Source organism: Schistocerca piceifrons, chromosome 1 (assembly GCF_021461385.2).
Source record: "Schistocerca piceifrons isolate TAMUIC-IGC-003096 chromosome 1, iqSchPice1.1, whole genome shotgun sequence".
In the NCBI taxonomy this organism is placed as follows: Eukaryota; Metazoa; Arthropoda; class Insecta; order Orthoptera; family Acrididae; genus Schistocerca; species Schistocerca piceifrons.
In genome coordinates, this window is record NC_060138.1 from 19,823,535 (window position 1) to 19,842,943 (window position 19,409).

A 19,409-nucleotide genomic window follows, 5' to 3' on the forward strand; every position below is an offset into this window, starting at 1 on the left:
GAGTACAGCGATGTAATGCTTGCTGATTTTGAGACTGAAACTCTTCGCAAAAGGATCCAAGAAACATTCTAAACTTTAAAGGCAGTTTGAGAAAGGGCAGTTGTGTTATAAATGTGCTCACACCAGGCTACATTGTCGTCTCTAGACCTTCAGCTATGTACACACCAGAACTCTTAAATACTGTGTTGTCTATCAACAGGCCATTTCTGGTTTGAGATTCCTCGCGTGCAGCCATGTACACCTATGAGGAGAATTTAGACATGCTGCTTTTATATGGTGAATGGTGGCATGAGATATTTTGCCGAGGAATGCGGGATCAGCCACAGAAGTGCCATTCGCATCTCGCATCGACATAAGTTCCACCCTTATAATTTGTCACTACATCGGGCACTTGGAGGAAGTGATTTTGAAATTCATAGAATTTTGTTGGTTTGCTCTGCATCACTTGGGACACGACATTACGTTTTTCACATGTTTGCTGTTTACTGGCGTAGCAATGTTTATGAACTGTGGCAATGTAAATTTATGTAACATGCACTACTGGGCTGATGAGAATCCACTCGGGCTTTGTCATGTGCAATAACGATGATCGTGAAGCATAAACCTGTGATGCAGCATTGTAGGAAATTCCTTTGTTTGATAAATGAAAAGCACAAGTTTGCTTTTGTTCTACAGTATTACTTTTATTGTTAACCGGTTTTCGGCTTACAAGGCCATCTTCAGACATTTACTGAGTATTATCACCAAAGAAGTTAAATGTTAGCAGACAACATTAGAAGAGAAGTAACACATCTAGACTGAAGTAGAAACATACAGTGAGTAACATCTTTGCAGTGAAAAAGTAAAAACTGAACTGTGCATAAATAACAATGGAGTAGACAGGAAAACCTTTAGCACAAAATAGGAATAGCCTGCCTACATAACAGTTTATATTAATAAACAAAACTAATAAAATAAAATAAAATTAGTACTAGACAAGGCTGCATCAGGAGGTATGAAACATGGAGAGTGATAGGCAACAAATTAAAAGAAGAGACAGGTATCAATGTAAATACAGAAAACATAAGGAACTTAAGCAATATCAATAAGATAAACAGAAATAAATAAATGCAGGAAAATGGAGGTGTTTGAGGGAACCTACAGTTTGAGGGTGTGGTGGTATTGCATTTTAATATTAACATTATAATCAAAGCAAATCATTAAATAAATGAGCAAAGTAAAATATGAACAGTATTTGATGAGACAACTACAAGGGGTGTTAAACATGGACAGTAATACAAGTACCAGTTAAAAGAAAGCTTTAACTAGTGGAACTACAGTCTATGTGGAATACAAAGACAACTTCAACAAAACAAAACAACTTAATGAATACAGGAAAATGGGAATATGTAGGAAGAGAGAGTGTGGAAGGTAATGAACAACAAAGATGATTATATGAAGTTTAGGAGAGGGGAAGTGTTGAGCTGTGTCTAGTCATTTAGCATGAGATCTGGACTGTGAGCAAGATGTTTGTTAATTTCCAGGGCTTCCAGCAGGTTGAGTTTATGGCCTTTGTTTGCTAAGTGAAGTACATGGGACACTGGCTGGTAGTTGTGACCCTCACTCAGTACATGCTCAGCAAATACAGAGTCTGAATTCTGCAACCTCCAGCTGTGTTCATGTTCAGCCAGCCTAGTTGATATGTCTCTGCCTGACTAACCAATGTAAAATTTGTCACAATCAGAACAGGTGATTTTGTATACCCCACTGTTGGCTAATAACTGGATCTTGTCTTTGCTATTAAAAACACACTGGGCTGTCATGTTCTAGACATAGTAGGAAAGCCTATACTTGCAGGATTTCAGTGCTTTGGCTACAATCTGTGATACCTGACCTAGAAATGGTAGTGTACACCATTTCTTGCAGACAGTGGGTGGGGAAGCAAATGGGGCATAGAGGAGGGGTATAATTTTTCATTTTTGTTTGCTGTGCAAGATGTGCTCAATAACAACTGGATTGTAGCCATTGGCTGTGGCAATAAAATTTATTGTATCTGTTGCTGTTGTTGTGGTCTTCAGTCCTGAGACTGGTTTGATGCAGCTCTCCATGCTACTCTATCTTGCGCAAGCTTCTTCATCTCCCAGTACCACTGCAACCTACATCCTTCTGAATCTGCTTGGTGTACTCATCTCTTGGTCTCCCGCTATGATTTTTACCCTCCACGCTGCCCTCCAATACTAAATTAGTGATCCCTTGATGCCTCAGAACATGTCCTACCAAACGATCCCTTCTTCTAGTCAAGTTGTGCCACAAACTTGTCTTCTCCCCAATCCTATTCAACACCTCCTCATTAGTTATGTGATCTACCCATCTAATCTTCATCATTCTTCTGTAGCACCACATTTCGAAAGCTTCTATTCTCTTCTTGTCCAAACTATTTATCGTCCATGTTTATCTTCCACACATGGCTACACTCCATACAAATACTTTCAGAAACGACTTCCTGACACTTAAATTTGTACTCGATGTTAACAAATTTCTCTTCTTCAGAAACGCTTTCCTTGCCATTGCCAGTCTACATTTTATATCCTCTCTACTTCGACCATCATCAGTTATTTTGCTCCCCAAATAGCAGAACTCCTTTACTACTTTAAGTGTCTCATTTCCTAATCTAATACCTTCAACATCACCCGATTTAATTTGAGTACATTCCATTATCCTCTTTTTGCTTTTGTTGATGTTCATCTTATATCCTCCCTTCAAGACACTATCCATTCCGTTCAACTGCTCTTCCAAGTCCTTTGCTGTCTCTGACAGAACTACAATGTCATCGGCGAACCTCAAAGTTTTTATTTCTTCTCCATGGATTTTAATACCTACTCCGAATTTTTCTTTTGTTTCCTTCACAGCTTGCTCAATATACAGATTGAATAACATCGGGGAGAGGCTACAACCCTGTCTCCCTCCCTTCCCAACCATGCTTCCCTTTCATGCCCCTCAACTCTTATAACTGCCATTTGGTTTCTATACAAATTGTAAATAGCCTTTCACTCCCTGTATTTTACCCCTGCCACCTTCAGAATTTGAAAGAGAGTATTCCAGCCAAGATTATCAAAAGATTTCTCTAAGTCTGTAAATGCTAGAAACATAGGTTTGCCGTTCCTTAATCTAGCTTCTAAGATAAGCCGTAGGGTCAGTATTGCCTCACGTGTTCCAATATTTCTACAGAATCCAAACTGATCTTCCCCAGGGTCGGCTTCTACTAGTTTTTCATTCGTCTGTAAAGAATTCGCATTAGTATTTTGTAGCCGTGACTTATTAAACTGATAGTTCGGTAATTTTCACATCTGTCAACACCTGCTTTCTTTGGGATTGGAATTATTATATTCTTCTTGAAGTCTGTCTCATACATCTTGCTCACCAAATGGTAGAGTTTTGTCAGGACTGGCTCTCCCAAGGCCGTCAGTAGTTCTAATGGAATGTTGTCTACTCCCGGGGCCTTGTTTCGACTCAGGTCTTTCAGTGCTCTGTCAAACTCTTCACCCAGTATCGTATTTCCCATTTCATCTACATCCTCTTCCATTTCCATAATATTGTCCTCAAGTACATTGCCTTTGTATAGGCCCTCTATATACTCCCTCCACTTTTCTGCTTTCCCTTCTTTGCTTAGAACTGGGTTTCCATCTGAGCTCTTGATATTCATACAAGTGGTTCTCTTTTCTCCAAAGGTCTCTACCATCTGGTGAGCAAAATGTATGAGACAGGTGAAATACCCTCAGACTTCAAGAAGAATATAACAATTCCAATCCCAAAGAAAGCAAGTGCTGACAGATGTGAAAATTACCGAACAATCAGTTTAATAAGTCACGGATGCAAAATACTAACGCATATTTTCTACAGACGAATGGAAAAACTGGTAGAAGCTGACCTTGGGGAAGATCAGTTTGGATTTCGTAGAAATATTGGAACACGCGAGGCAATACTGACCCTACGACTTATCTTAGAAGCTAGGTTAAGGAAAGGCAAACCTGCGTTTCTAGCATTTGTAGACCTAGAGAAAGCTTTTGACAAAGTTGACTGGAATACTCTCTTTCAAATTCTGAAGGTGGCAGGGGTAAAATACAGGGAGCAAAAGGCTATTTACAATTTGTACAGAAACCAGATTGCAGTTATAAGAGTTGAGGGGCACAAAAGGGAAGCAGTGGTTGGGAAAGGAGTGAGACAGGGTTGTAGCCTATCCCCGATGTTATTCAATCTGTATATTGAGCAAGCAGTGAAGGAAACAAAAGAAAAATTCGGAGTAGGTATTAAAATCCATGGAGAAGAAATAAAAACTTTGAGGTTCGCCGATGACATTGTAATTCTGTCAGAGACAGCAAAGGACTTGGAAGAGCAGTTGAACGGAATGGACAGTGTCATGAAAGAAGGGTATAAGATGAACATCAACAAAAGCAAAATGAGGATAATGGAATGTAGTCAAATTACGTCAGGTGATGCTCAGAGAATTAGATTAGGAAATGAGATACTTAAAGTAGTAAAGAAGTTTTGATATTTGTGAAGCAAAATAACTGATGATGGTCGAAGTAGAGAGGATATCAAATGTAGACTGGCAATGGCAAGGAAAGTGTTTCTGAAGAAGAGAAATTTGTTAACATCGAGTATAGATTTAAGTGTCAGGAAGTCGTTTCTGAAAGTATTTGTATGGATCGTAGCCTTGTATGGAAGTGAAACATGGGATGATAACTAGTTTGGACAAGAAGAAAATAGAAGGTTTCAAAATGTGGTGCTACAGAAGAATGCCGAAGATTAGATGGTAGATCATATAACTAATGAGGAGATATTGAATAGGATTGGAGAGAAGAGAAGTTTGTGGCACAACTTAACTAGAAGAAGGGATCGGTTGGTAGGACATGTTTTGAGGCATCAAGCGATCACCAGTTTAGTATTGGAGGGCAGTGTGGAGGGTAAAAATCGTAGAGGGAGACCAAGAGATGAATACACTAAACAGATTCAGAAGGATGTAGGTTACAGTAGGTACTGGGAGATGAAGAAGCTTGCACAGGATAGAATAGCATGGAGAGCTGCATCAAACCAGTCTCAGGGCTGAAGACCACAACAACAACAGGGTGTGTGTACTGATGTCAGTGGTGAGATCTAAGAAGTTTATGGATTTGTTGCCAATCTCCGTAGTGAACTGGATTTTTTTTATGTTGACTGTTTAGGTTTTTCAAGAATGTGTTGAGTTGTGTTGTAGTACCAGTCCACATACACAGTACATCATCTACATATCTAAACCAGTATTGGATTTTTGCACTCAAAGGTTCTGTTTTTAGAAAATTTTGTTCAAAATGGTCCATAAATATTTCAGCCAACAGTGGACTAAGAGGGGAACCCATAGCTAAGCCATCTAATTGTTTATAAAGAGTTCCTTGGAACTGAAAATAGTTCTGTGCGAGGCATGTCTGTGTGGCCAGTCTCAAGTCATTCAATTCTACAGGATTGACATTAGACTTGTGCATCAGCTCTGTCAGAATATCAATGCATTCTACTACTGATGTATTAGAAAACAAACTGCTGACATCAAAGGATACTAATTTATCACTGTGTGAGACAGATATACCTTTTAACTTGTTTACTAGATCCACAGAGTTCGAAATACCATGCTTTGGTTTGAATTTAGTCTTGCTCTTAATGAGGACATCCAGTTTACTGGCTAGTTTGTAAGATGGAGCAGTGAATGATGATACAAATGGAAGAATAGGAAAATCTTGTTTATGCCGTTTAGGAAGCCCATACGTTCTAGGAGGCAATGGGTTCATATTGGTTACCAGTTTTGCTTCAAATACAGAGAATATGCTTTTGCATGAATTGATTGCCCATTTAACATCCTCTTTGAACAATTTAGTAGGGTCTTTAGGAAGGACTTGGAAGCCTGTGGTATTCAGGAAATCATTAACATTATCCTCATAATCACATTTGTTCAAAAGCACAATACTGTTGTCTTTATCAGATTTTGTGGCAATGATACCTTGGTGTTGTAGTTTCTGTTTCAAGGACTTGAGGGTGTGAAAGTCAATAGACCGTGGGATGTTACACACGAATTTGGTTTCGTTCGTTAGTGCATTGGCAACTATATATTTTGCAGTGATTTCTTTCATTAGGGCATATTCAATATCAACTTTCATAACATCCAGTTGTTTTTCTGATGGAGGGTGGGGAGGAGCATATTTAAAACCTTTCTCAAGCACTTTTTGTTCGTTTGGAGACAGAACCAAATTCGATAAGTTAATTACGCGTTGCGACAAATTTTGTTTACAGTTTGAGGTTAGAGGTACACTCACCTTCCTACTCACAGATAATTTCTTGTTCTGCTGCAAAAATACATCGTGAATAAGATCACTTACATTTTGACGAACTTCTCAATCGAAAATGTCGAACTCACAGGGGTGTAACTTAGATGTAATTGCCATATGTACCACTTTTAGATGTGTACACACGTTGCCACGAACACAATTCCATTTCTTGGAACATCAATGGCTTTGTTTGCAGCGGCGGATGTTCCTCTTGACTTTATTGAGACATTTGACCTTACTTCATCCCACGGATGCTAAATGGAAATACATATCCGTGCTTTCTTACGAACATTGTCTGTCCCCCTCGAAGAGGTACCACTGAATACATGACAATGGGTGTGGTTCCAACATGTTTTCCCAGCTCACTCTTCCCGTGTTGCAATGCCAATACTGAATCAAAAGTTTCCTGAGCGTCAAATAGGATGAAATATTTCAGTATAGCGGCTAGCCACATCTCTCTGTTTGACTCCTCTTGATTTCTGTTTTAGGAGAGCAGTCTGTCCCGAAGCCCCATCTACACCAGACGATATGCGCCATTGAATCACCACAGTCTGCAGTGGCATATCGTCCGATGTACATTCATGTAAACTGTGACACTATGTTTCATTGAGAAAAGTATTTATTTTGTGGGTGACATGTCATCAGTCAGTCTGAATAAACTCTTTAGTTTAATTAAAATTTATTTCATCTAATTAAAATTTTGAGTAGTATTTATAGCCACATTTGTGTGGCAGCAAATGGTTTACTTTAAGAAGCATTCAGGCATGTCCAGGCAAAGATAGATCAGGCGAAATTTATTTTTTCAAATCTGATAAAGTTAATACAGTAATTTTGTTCCCTTGAATAGGGCTGTTTCTTATTATGAAGTATAAATGATGGACGTTTTTGTTTCGGCTTTGATAAGTAAGCAGCAACAGGGAGGATTTGAAGGGACAACTGCCTGGGAAAACTTGGGTGTTTTCATAGAAATCTGGAAACATACACACATTTGAAATAGTTTTCCTGAGCTCCATCTGGCATGCTATAAGTTAATGTATATCAACAAAAATGTTCAATTTTTGAAAATGTAATGTAATTGTATAGATAAAAAATCTCCTCACCATGCAGCAAATTATACACATGTAAAGGTATTTAACTTTGCAAGCTTTCGGAGCCAGTACCTCCTTCTTCTGGCAAAAGTACTGAAGGGGAAGAAAGAAGGGTGAAGGGAAAAGGACTGCTGAGACTTAGTAAATGGAGAGGGTTCGGAAAAGTTTCCTGGAACCACAGGTTATGGGAGATGCACTGGATGGGATGAGAAGGAAAGAAAGATTATTGGAGACTGCACTGGATGACATTTGAATAACCTGAGAGCTTGAAGGTGGAAGATAGGGAAATACACAAGACAGATATTACTGCCAAAACATAGTGAATGACTTAGTAAGAGCGGAAAGCTAAGTGCACTGTGTGTGATATAGGTGGGAGGGGCGAGAGGGGGAGTGGGGGCTGGTGACAAACAGGTCAAGAAACAAAAGCTATAGTAAACTAAAAGGGAGTGAAGAAAGGAATAGTTACTTTGAAGAAATGTGGAGACCGAAGAAATTAATGTAAATTAAGATCAGGTACGTGGGGAAAATGAATCCAGGATGTGTTGTAATACCAGTTCCCACATGCAGATTTCTGAGAAACTGGAGTCTGGGGGAAGAATCCAGGTGGCATGTGTGCTGAAACAGGCACCGAGGTCTCAACTGTCACATTGTGAAGTATGTTCTGCAGTGAGTTATTGTTTGTTGCCAGTATACACCATCTGCCTATGCCCATTCTTCCTAATTGATAACTTCATGGTAGTCATGCAAATGTAGAAGTCCAAATAGTGCTTACATAATTGCTGGTAGATAACATGAGTCATATGGTTTGCAAGTTATGGGACTGGTATAGGTGATGGTAGGTCATGTCTTACAGCAAGGATGGGCACAGGTGTAGGAGCCACAGGGTAGATAAATGGGTCCAGAAAGAGTGTAGGGTTTTACGATGATATTGCAGAGATAGAGAGGATGGTGAAATACTAATCTAGCTGTGGTGGGGAAAATGTTGGATAGAATGGACCTCATTTCAGAGCACGATTTTAGGAAGTCCTGGCCTTGTTGAAGTAATATGTTCGAGACCTGGTTAATTGTTAGTGATAAATGGTGTATTCCTAAGTTGTTTTTTTGGGATTAGCAGTACTAGGATTGGTTGTGATGGCGCGGGAAATCTGCTTTTGAACTATGCTGGTGGGGTCATTATGTCCAATGAAGGCTGAAGTGAAAATGGTGGTGTATTGCTTTAGGGCATCTGCATCTGAACAAACACATGTGCATCAAATGCCAAGACTGTATGGGAGTGAACATTTGACATGGAAAGGATGGCAACTGTCAAAATGTAAGTACAGTTGCTTTGTAACTGGTTTATTGTGAACAGACGTGTGCAGCTGAGCTTTGGGGATGGTGAGGTCAACAGCAAGGAAAGTGACGTGGGATTCAGAATAAAACCATGTGAAATTTAAATGGGAGAAGCTATTCAGAGATTCCAGGAATTCTAACAAGTCAACCTCCCCATGCGTCCATATGGCAAAGATGTCATCAATGTATGTAACCCAAACAAGTGGCTGAAGGCTTACGGATCCCAGGAGAGCCCCCTCCAAAAGGCTAGCATAATGAGGAACCATCCTGGTGCCTATGGCTGTACCCTTGATCTGTTCGTCTGTCTGCTCCACGATGGTAAAGTAGTTGTTGGTATGTATAGAGCTGAGTAAGGTGAGCAGGAGGTATGTCACAGGTTTGGAATCAGAGGGTCACAGACAGACCATGTGTGGGCGGATTTTGGCATAGATGGGGTAGACTCTTTAGAGCCTTAGAAGCTCTTAAATAATGAAGACACACTTAACTCTTTAGTAACCTGACTTCAAAATGTTTTTGAGGGAAATAAAGGATACATCAGTGAAATAATGTATGATGCGCGCTAAGTGACCCACATAAATTATAATAAAAGAACATGGTGGGTCACAATAGGAAACATTATCAATGCTTGATAGAAATACGGATGAAAATAGTTATTGACACTACAGGGCAACAATAGCAAGCAGGACAAAGAATACATACAGAGAGGAAAAAAGGTGTTGATATCATAATAGAAAAAAATTAGAGGAAAAGTATTAACGAACCTCTTCATTGCTGGTCAATAAAGTTGTTGAAGATGCTAATCAGTACTGTCTGACAAAAATAAGGCATACAAAGAATGTGGACTCGTGAGGGATTGGATATTAAGCGGGTAGACAGATCGTGGAATGACTGATGTATACTGTAGGTCTGGTCCATTCTTTACTTTTACGAAATAGTTGAGGGCCACTTTCATGTACAAATAACAGTAGCTTGTGCGGTACTTACCCAAAAATGTGGTGGTTCAGCTATGATGCAACAAAAAAGTAGGAGTTAGCAGAGCATTTGATCACACGAAGTAAGAGGACATTGTACATAACTAGAAAAGATAATTAAGGAGATTTATATATCCTAAAATGTAACTACAAATTTTGAGATGTACTCAGTTGTTAATGAAACAAAAAAATAGAACTAACTAATGTTCTTGTTAAAAACCTTTGTGTGTTATATGCAGATAAACGGAAATGTGTAGCTTGCTCTAAAAGAATAAATGTGTAAAGTCTTTTATATATATGAGGGGAATATGAGGGGGGATCAAATATAACCAGGATTTTTGTTCCTTAACATCAACAGTTGGTAGGACTGGCTCCACGCTTCTGCGAGGTTTAGGCGGGGCCATTAGAGCTGAAGAGAGCATGCTATTAGATATTTCCCACCATTTCATCAGTAACGCTCATGATATCTGAGCAACAGGTGCACCCCTCCATTGCACAGTGCATAAATATCAAATTTCTTGCTCATGAAGGAGTTCCAGCGGCAGAAATGTGCCAGAGATTGACTGCACAGTTCGGTGATAAAACATTATCAAGGACGCGTGTGTTTTCCTGGCATAAGAAGTTCAAGGAAGGACAAGAATGTATGGAAAATCAGCAACACAATCGCCGTCCTTGGACAAGCATTACAGACAAAAACATTCGTACAGTTAAAGACATTACTGACGGCAGTCGACAGGCGATAGTATCAGAAATTGCACAAAAAGTCATCACAAATGACCTACAAATCCATAAAGTGTGTTTCAGATGAGTCCCTAAACTTTTGACTGAAAATCTGAAGTTGAGGTGTTTGGAGGTCTGTCAGAGGCTTACAGCTAGGTTTGCGGAAGAAGGTGATGCATTTTTGAGTCAGATCATCACCTGCAATGAAACATGGGTTCACCACTGCACTCCAAAATCCAAACAGGCCAGTACAGAGTGGTGGAGGAAAGGGGAGGCAGCACCAGTGAAAATCAAGACTCGACTGTATGCTGACAAGGTTCTTTCAACCTTTTTTTTTCAATCAGCGAGGCAGTTTGGTGATTGATTTTTTGCATGAGTGATGCACAATCAATGCTGCTTACTACTGCGAACTGTTGAACAAGGTGAGAGTTGCATATCGCCGGAAAAGACAAGACCAATTGATTTGACAGGTCATCCTCCTCCACAACAATGCCCAACCCCATACCGTAGCTCTGTCTCCAAGCTACAGGAAATGCACTGGACTACACTTGATCATCCTCCTTACAGCCTGGACTTATCGCCCTGCAATTTCCATTTATTCAGACTGCTTAAAGAAGCTCTAGGAGAGCGACGATTTGAAGATGACAAGAGTGTGGAAGACTTTGTGCGCAACTGACTGGTGACGTGACTCAGTTCTTTTTATGATGAGGGCGTCAAATAGCTGCCCATACACTGGGACAAATGCATTTCCAAAGCAGGAGACTGTGGCAGGGAGGGTGGGGGTCAAATATCAACAGACCTACAGTTCCTGCAGAGGGGACGTACAAGGAAAGATGGAGCCACAGTGCCGTGGAATCCAAGAGAATACCGACTACTTGCTGGGCATATGGGATGCAGTGTGTGGACCTAGAAGACGCACACAGAATGAGTAGGTTAATAGAATCTCTTAGGGAAAAAACAAATGACATTTTAGATTGTAATGTAAGAAAGATATTGTATTACTGTTAGATCGATGGTGCTCTTGTTTGAGTTCTCATAGAGAAGGAATGTATTATCATCATGTTAATGGACTGAATTTGTAAATGCAGTTATGCAATAAACATCTGAAAATGAATCATTGAAAGTAAAAATAAGTGTTCACTCATTATTTGATAATTTCATATAAGTTGTTAGAAAGCATAAGCAATTTCCTGCAGCAGAAAAGGCATTTTGAAAAAGTCCCCACAGGTGAGGCGCAGCACAGCTGGTTCACAAAATTCTACATGGCAACCGGAATTACATACGAACCAAATTCATCAAAAGAGAGGTAATCCTTCAACAGAACATTGTGATGCACGGTACAGAATGCAAGGGAAATAGTACTGGGTGATACCATACTAAACTGAATCAACTAAGACGACAAGAACCCAAATGGATATATTATAGTTTTTCGTCGTACCTTCACATATCTGCTCCTCAACTTTCCTTGGTTGGTATCATCCACCAAGCCAACTTCAACCTGCAACAAGATGCTAGACTTCACGTCAAAACACTATCCCATCTTCTCCTTAGTTATCTCAAATGTTGTGTTTCCCTTCCTCTCCCTCTGCACTCCCTAAGCAGCTACACCATCAACCACCACTCCTCTCCTACATACTAATCTTGGCCAACCTTCTTAGCAGCCCCCCAGCCTTCACTGTTGGCCTCCTACGCCAATGATAATTCATGATCTCAAGGACCAGTCACAACGCACTGTGTTCTCAAACTCTCAAGGCACTCTCCCTTCCTGAATTATCTGTGTTATCCAAGGGTCTCTCTTTCAGCCCTAAGCCTGCATTTGATCATGCTGCTTTGGTGAAGGACCTACTTTCCTTCACACATAATGTCAACTGGAAATACCATTTTGCAACCCATTCCCAAAAGCTTTCCAACAGTAAACTTGACATTGAATATTGCGTTGAACAGTTCTGACCATGATCCCAACTTGATCTACCACCACTATCTCAGAATCACCCCTTACAAGCCTTACAAGACTCTAACATCCAACATTGCTTCACAAACTTTCCTCAGGTCCCTACAATATGCGCCTGACCTGTCCTCTGCAGAACTCCAGGCTCTTTGTTTTCTAAAAACTAATGCCTCCATCATTATCCTCCCAGCGGATAAGAGATCGACCATTGTAGCACTTGATTGTTGGGAGTAAGTAAGTGTGAGTCTACATCAGCTGTCTGACACCTCTGCATACAACAACTGCCATCAAGATCCCATTCCTATGAATCAAACTGGCCAGCAGTCCCTTAGTCGATCATTATCTCCTTTCTATATTAAACACGCCAAACATTTCCTAGATCATCTGAAATTTGTGCCTGTCCCACTCCCTGACACATCTTGCTTGTCACCATTGATGCCACCCCATATATTCTTATTGAAAATTTTGAGTTGTACTTTGTCGAACTTATGTCTAACGTTACGAAAATACTGCTTACACTCACTACCTACTACTTGATGTACTTTATAAGGTAAGTTTCCTGTGAGACTGTTAACCTTTGTGTCAATATCTGTTAACTTTGTTGCCTGCTATATTATTTGAGCTGTGAAGTCCTCTTTTATTGCTTTAGTTACCTTACTAGTAATAATTGCTTGTATGATATCCTTTTTTTCATTAAACTTTCCAGCTACAATATCTTCCTCTGAGCTCTGTAAGTTCAAAGACAGTGTTTCAAAATTTGTGCTCAAAGTCTCGCATTTAGTGTTTAAATTGGAAATGAACACTCATAGGGGTGTACCACGCCTGTACCGAATTTTCCGAAGCATCTTCTATGCTGTAGAAAATTGCTAAAGCTTTCCGACCAAGGAATTATACCAATTTATCAAATGACAATAACACACATTTTCACTTTCAACCATCCATTCCCAGATGTTTATCCCATAACTGCATTTACAATTAAATCCATTAAAATGGCACTAGTACATTCTTTCTCTGTGAGAACTCAAACAAGAGTGCTGCTTATCAAACAGTGATACAAAATCTTTCTTACACTACAGTCAAAAAGCATCTTTTTTTTTCCTCCTAAGAGATTCCATAATCCCATTTATAATGTGCATGTCTTCTGGTCCATGGACTGCATACCAGATGCCCAGGAAGTAATCAGCATTCGTCTGGCTTCCGTGCACTGTGGCTACCTCTTCCTCGTATGCCCTCTTTGCAGGTACAGATACGGTAGGTGTATTGGTATTTGACCTTACTTAATCACTGCGAACATCTTTAGCTAATGCAACAATTCTTCATATAGTGGAACAGGACTTGATCCAGAATGTCCTGTTACAGTATGCAGGCCGCTATTATTAACCCGTGTACAATGTTTGGCAGTAATATCTGTCATGTGTATTACCCCATCCTCCACCTTTAAGCTCTCATGTTTTGAAATCTTGTCTGGTGTGTGTATTCTCCTGCCACTGCTCGGGGAGAAGCTAGCGTATGCCATAGTTCATTATACAAGAATCATAGCTGACTCCTTGTCTACGTGGCATTTGAAATGAGGTTTCATCTGAGTAGCATAGGCCTGTCTCGGTGCCTATAACGATGGAGCCTCGCACGAGACCTCTGATTTGCGGTGTTCGCACCACTGTGGCTGATTCTGGTTGCATTGCTATCCAGTTTTAGTTTATTTGTCAGATTTATTTGCAAAGAGTTGTAGTCTCAATATTAGCAAGCATTATGTCACTGTAATCACCTTTTCAAGTGCTTTCAGGTCCTGTTAAAAAAGTGTAGTATATAATTTTGTCAAAAAACGATACATGCTTCAATACCTCGATCTATACTATAGATAAGGCACTTTATCAAATGCCATAAGTATTTGCCCATCAGCATACCATCATGTGCCAAAAACTTTGTTTTGTTATCTAGAACTGTTCATGAAATAAAAGGCGTGTTACATCTTACATGACACATCCTTTATGTAACAATAGTTAAACCGGGTGCTTCCCATGTCAAGCGTCTGGACTCTGTCACCATTGCTGTTTTTATTCATTTAGACTAAAAAATTGAAAATTAATGAATTTATGCCAATTATAGCCTCACATTGGATACTTGTCCATACTGCAAGTATATTAACAACTTGTACAAATCTGAAATACTGTTGCTTCAAATTTCAACAGATTTCTATCGTGCAAAAATTACTCTGTCTGCTTACAGTACACCTGTATTGTTACAATGTATTTTCTTCAGAAGTCTTCACATCTCCAGATCTGGATGATAACCTGTGGAATACTTATTGCAGCATCTAACTAAATCACTGTGACAGCCACCCTGTGCTGAAAACAAACATTGTCCATCAGCGTGGCTCTCCACATGCATAATAAAATAAAACATTCAATATGTGGATACCTGTATATTAGCTATATTACTTTAAGTTACTATCTTCTTAATATGTTGCCTGTATCATTTGTTGTTAAGAAGATGAAGGGGTATGCCTCATTCCTCTGGAGTGGTGCGTATTACCATACCAAAAACAAAATGTACAAGTGAAACCATTTTCAGAACCACTAACATTGCAGAAATACACAGAATAGTCAAGATGTAAACAATCATCATCATTAGCAGTTTTGAATTGAAAGTAATACTGTTAATGGTTAAAATCAAACAACGGAAAATCCAGGATGGCATGTAACAATATTATCAAAAGGAAAGTTGCTACTCGCCATACAGCGGAAATCCTGAGTCACAGATAGGCACAACAGAAAGAGAGCTTTAAGTGTGAAACTCTTTTTGTTGTGCCTATCTGTGACTCAGCATCTCCGCTATATGGTGAGCAGCAACTTTTCTTCTCATAAAACTGTTTAGGATTATGTATGCAGGATTGTGCAATATTTTTAAAGCATTGATAATAATAGATCACTCACAAAAAATATTTGAAGAATACCTTCAATGTACTTTTTAACCACATTGTACAATTTACAAACATACACAAGTGTTTGATCTCCATGCCCTGTTCCATTACTGTTACAAATTTACGGGGCAGTTTTGTGAACATAGTAACAGTACTATGAAAAGGAAAGTTGCTGCTCACCATATAGCGGAGATGCTGAGTCACAGATAGGCATAACAAAAAGACTGTCACAAAATAAAGGTTTTGGCCATAACAGACTTCGTCAAAAATAGACTACACACACACACACACACACACACACACACACACACACACACACACACGCTCTCATGCAAACGCAACTCACACATGACTGCAACCTTAGGCAACTGAAACCACACTGCAAGCAGCAGCACTAGTGCATGATGTGGTTGGTGACTGGGTGGGGGTAAGGAGGAGGCTGGGTGAGGAGGAGGAGGTATAGTATGGTGGGGGTGGCAGACAGTGAAGCACTGCTGGTTAGGAGGAGGGCTGGAGAGGGGGGGGGGGGGGGGGAGTAGAAGGGGCTGGATGGGTGAGGACAGTGTCTAACGAAAGTTGAGGCCAGAAGGATTACAGGGATGTAGGATGTATTGCAGGGAAAGTTACCATCTGCACAATTCAGAAAATCTGGTGATAGTGGAAGGATCCATATGGCACAGGCTGCGAAGCAGTCATTGAAATGAAGGATGTAATGTTTGGCAGTGTGTTCAGCAACAGGGTGGTCCATTTGTTTCTTGGCCACGGTTTGTTGGTGGCCATTCATGCGGACAGACAGCTTGTTGGTTGTCATGCCCACATAGAATGCAGCACAGTGATTGCAGCTCAGCTTGTAGATAACTTGACTGGTTTCACAGGTAGCGCTGCCTTTGATGGGATAGGTGATGTTTGCAACCGGGCTGGAGTAGGTGGTGGTGGTAGAATGTATATGACAAGTCTTGCATCTAGGTCTATTACAGGAGTAGGAGCCATGAGGTATGGGTTTGGGAGCAGGGGATGTGTAAGGATGGACGAGTATATTGTGTAGGTTCTGAGGAGAGAGGAGTGCCACTGTGGGAGGCGTGAGAAGGATAGTGGGCAGGACATTTCTCATTTCAGGGCATGATGAGAAGTATTTGAAACCGTGGCAGAGAATGTAATTCAGTTGCTCCAGTCCTGGGTGCTACTGAGTTACAAGGGGACTGCTCCTCTGTGGCCAGACAGTGAGACTTTGGGAAGTTATGGTTCGGCCACAGAGGAGCAGTCCCCTTGTAACTCAGTACCACCCAGGACTGGAGCAACTGAATTACATTCTCCGACAGGGTTTTGACTACCTCTCATTGTGTCCTGAAATGAGAAATGACTTGCCCGCTATCCTTACACAACCTCTGCTCCCAAACCGTTACCTCATGCCTCTGTGACCTCCCCTTCTCTCACTGCTCCGTTTCTTTTGCTGATCTCTCCTCTTCTTTCTTCCTTCTTCATACCGCGGCTATATATCAGGGTTTTCAATGCAGAAATGTAGTGAGACTGGGGCACGTGTGTGGTGGTTCACAATATCGTAGTGCTGTGAGGGAGAGTCACTCGTGCCTCTGGTTTGAGGAGACTGATGACTGAAGTACGAACATTTCTCAAAAGAAAAATAGGTATGTGCTCTCTCTTCTTTTAAAACTATAAATAGTAGCATAGGTAGTACTATCTATCGTTCTACTAAACTGAATGAGCGCGACACCATTGATGAAGTTTCAACCTCAAAAGAAGTTTATTAATACCAATTAGCTGAATTAGTTTCTGATGTGTGTGTAGTGGTCACTGATATTTAAAAGATTGTTTTCAGTAATTCTATCACTGTGTGTTTATGAGATGCCAAGCAACATATCAACAAGCTGACTAAGCAATGATTAATATTTGTCGTATTCCGACAGTAAATCGCTTCTCGCTTGCTTTAAGCATCAAGACGATTACTATGACGCTCATATAAGTCTTTGATAGTTATTATCAAGAATGTCCGTATATTGCGGTTAATGTTACTGAATCCTAAATGTGACAATATCGCCTGATATCCAGCCGCATATCTTAAACTCCACGCAGATATTTGAGAATTCATGCGCGATTTGTTTGCACCAAAGTCGAGCCGTGGCTCCCTAGAATAATTTTTAAATCAACTCCAGGTTGTAAATTAACAATTCTATGCTGATTCATGAATGTTATAGCAGATCTGCACTCAACGACTACTTGATCGCGCACTCTAGCAACACAGAAGTTTTTTGTTCTTACAAAGAGAAAACATATCATGCATAATGCAGCAAAGTGATTTGCTATGTCAAAACATATTTATATCTATCTCATTAAAACTCATTACCTATTAAATCTTATACATAATTAAGTTCCTTACTCTGTAAATAATTAGTAAAATTTAGAAATGAATTACATGTACAAAGAAAAAATCTCAAATTGATATGAAGTTGTGGGTCACTACTGGTTTCGACTCCCCTACACTCACATGACGCAAAGTAGATCCTATTGTATTGGGCATACTCATGTAATGTTACATCCCCCCCCCCCCCCCCCCAAACCTTAACATCTTTGAAAGGTCACAGATATTGGAGGTTTCTCTGAACGCTGATAATATGGTGTTGTGTACTGTTGTTTTTGAACCAGTCATTTCCAGATTCGTACTACAAGTTATGAACATCGTACATTGATCTTTACAGCATTGATTAAATGAGGAGCTTAACAGGATTTGCCCATTAAGTAAACCACAAACGTATAATATTTGGCCAAACTTTTTAAGCACTTCTTCACAAAAATATTACACTTTCACTTCACTGTACTAACTTCACAACACTATTAGTTGAGAAGCCCTTCTTTAACTGACTACACAAAGTAGTCTTCGGCTTGCTGTCATTCAACGAACCCAGTACTGCTGCTTGTCGATCGGCGATTCCAGATATTAAATAGGCTGCTCACACTGCCAGGTTATTTGATAGTTTGGCTGATAGGGTCATCTCTGTTGTTTAACATCGAGTCTTTTGATTTTCTTTGGTGTCAGCATTGTATCCTAGGCATTTCATGTTTATCAACATGTTGTTGCTTGTGGTAACATAATCTGTTCCAGCAACTGATTTACAACTTTAATTTAATAAGAAATATTATCATTATTAATACATCTTAACACTGGTACTCGTTTACTATACTCAATTTGTTCATTGTTGAATACAGACTTCACTATCATGTGATACATTCTAAGAATCTGTTGAGTTCTCTTCAATGTGGAATTGGTTTATCGTTCATAGATACGGTGAATATATTTATTTTGTTTTTGCTTGCAAGTCACATTAACATTGTGTCATAATTCTCTTCCATTTTATACTAAAATCCTTTCATGTCTGCTGTTGTTTCTAAATTACTTCGGTGAACCATTCCAGTGTTTCCATCATTTTCGTGTTTACACAATGTTTGTTCTCCCATTTCGTACCTTACTGATGATTATTTTGTGATAATAGTCACAAAATTATTTTAATATATCTCGTGTTCAGATTTACTCTATTTGACAATGAATTCTCTGAAGCGATCTGTTGCAGGTCATCTTCTCGATGATGATGATCTCCTTTTCCTTTTCCATATACATGTTCCTTCTTATCAAGTCCTGTCCTTTTTCTCTCTCATACCCACTATACACACACATGAAATTATTTTTCATCTTAATACTATTATTAATAACATATTCTTCATAACATATAAAAATGTAAGGAAAATATTTACAAATCTTAAATCAATTCTTCATTCCCCCAACACACAATAGCATTCATGATATGCCTTTGTATTATTCATAATGCTTCATTCCATTAGTAGGGACTCAGTATCAAATTCTTTCTTTCTTTTTCTTTCTTGCAGTTTATTTCAATGCTGTTGTCCTTTTCTTCTTACTGAAAGTATTTCTTAATTTCGTTATGGTGAAACAGACCCTTTATGGTATCTGAGTCACAATCAGCTAATATGGAACTTCCTTCATGTGGTATTTGAATTATCTTGTAAGGCCCTATATACAAATACTGCCACTTTTGTTAAGTTTCTTCTTGCTGGATAGTTTTGAATGAT

At 39.5% G+C, this 19,409-nt stretch overlaps 1 protein-coding gene across 2 annotated transcripts in view; it reads left to right on the plus strand.

Moving 5' to 3' along the window:
- The window catches only part of LOC124794779 (ubiquitin-protein ligase E3B), a 283,854-nt gene that overhangs the window by 206,914 nt on the left and 57,531 nt on the right, over positions 1-19,409 (plus strand). The window contains exon 15 of one of the 2 annotated variants that reach the window (XM_047258425.1): positions 6,821-6,969. The exons of the other annotated variant lie outside the window; for it this stretch is intronic. Coding sequence (XP_047114381.1) covers positions 6,821-6,919 — 99 coding nt within the window. The 3' untranslated portion in view covers positions 6,920-6,969. Of the gene's footprint in view, positions 1-6,820; positions 6,970-19,409 lie in introns of those variants that run through there. 2 annotated transcript variants of the gene reach the window in all.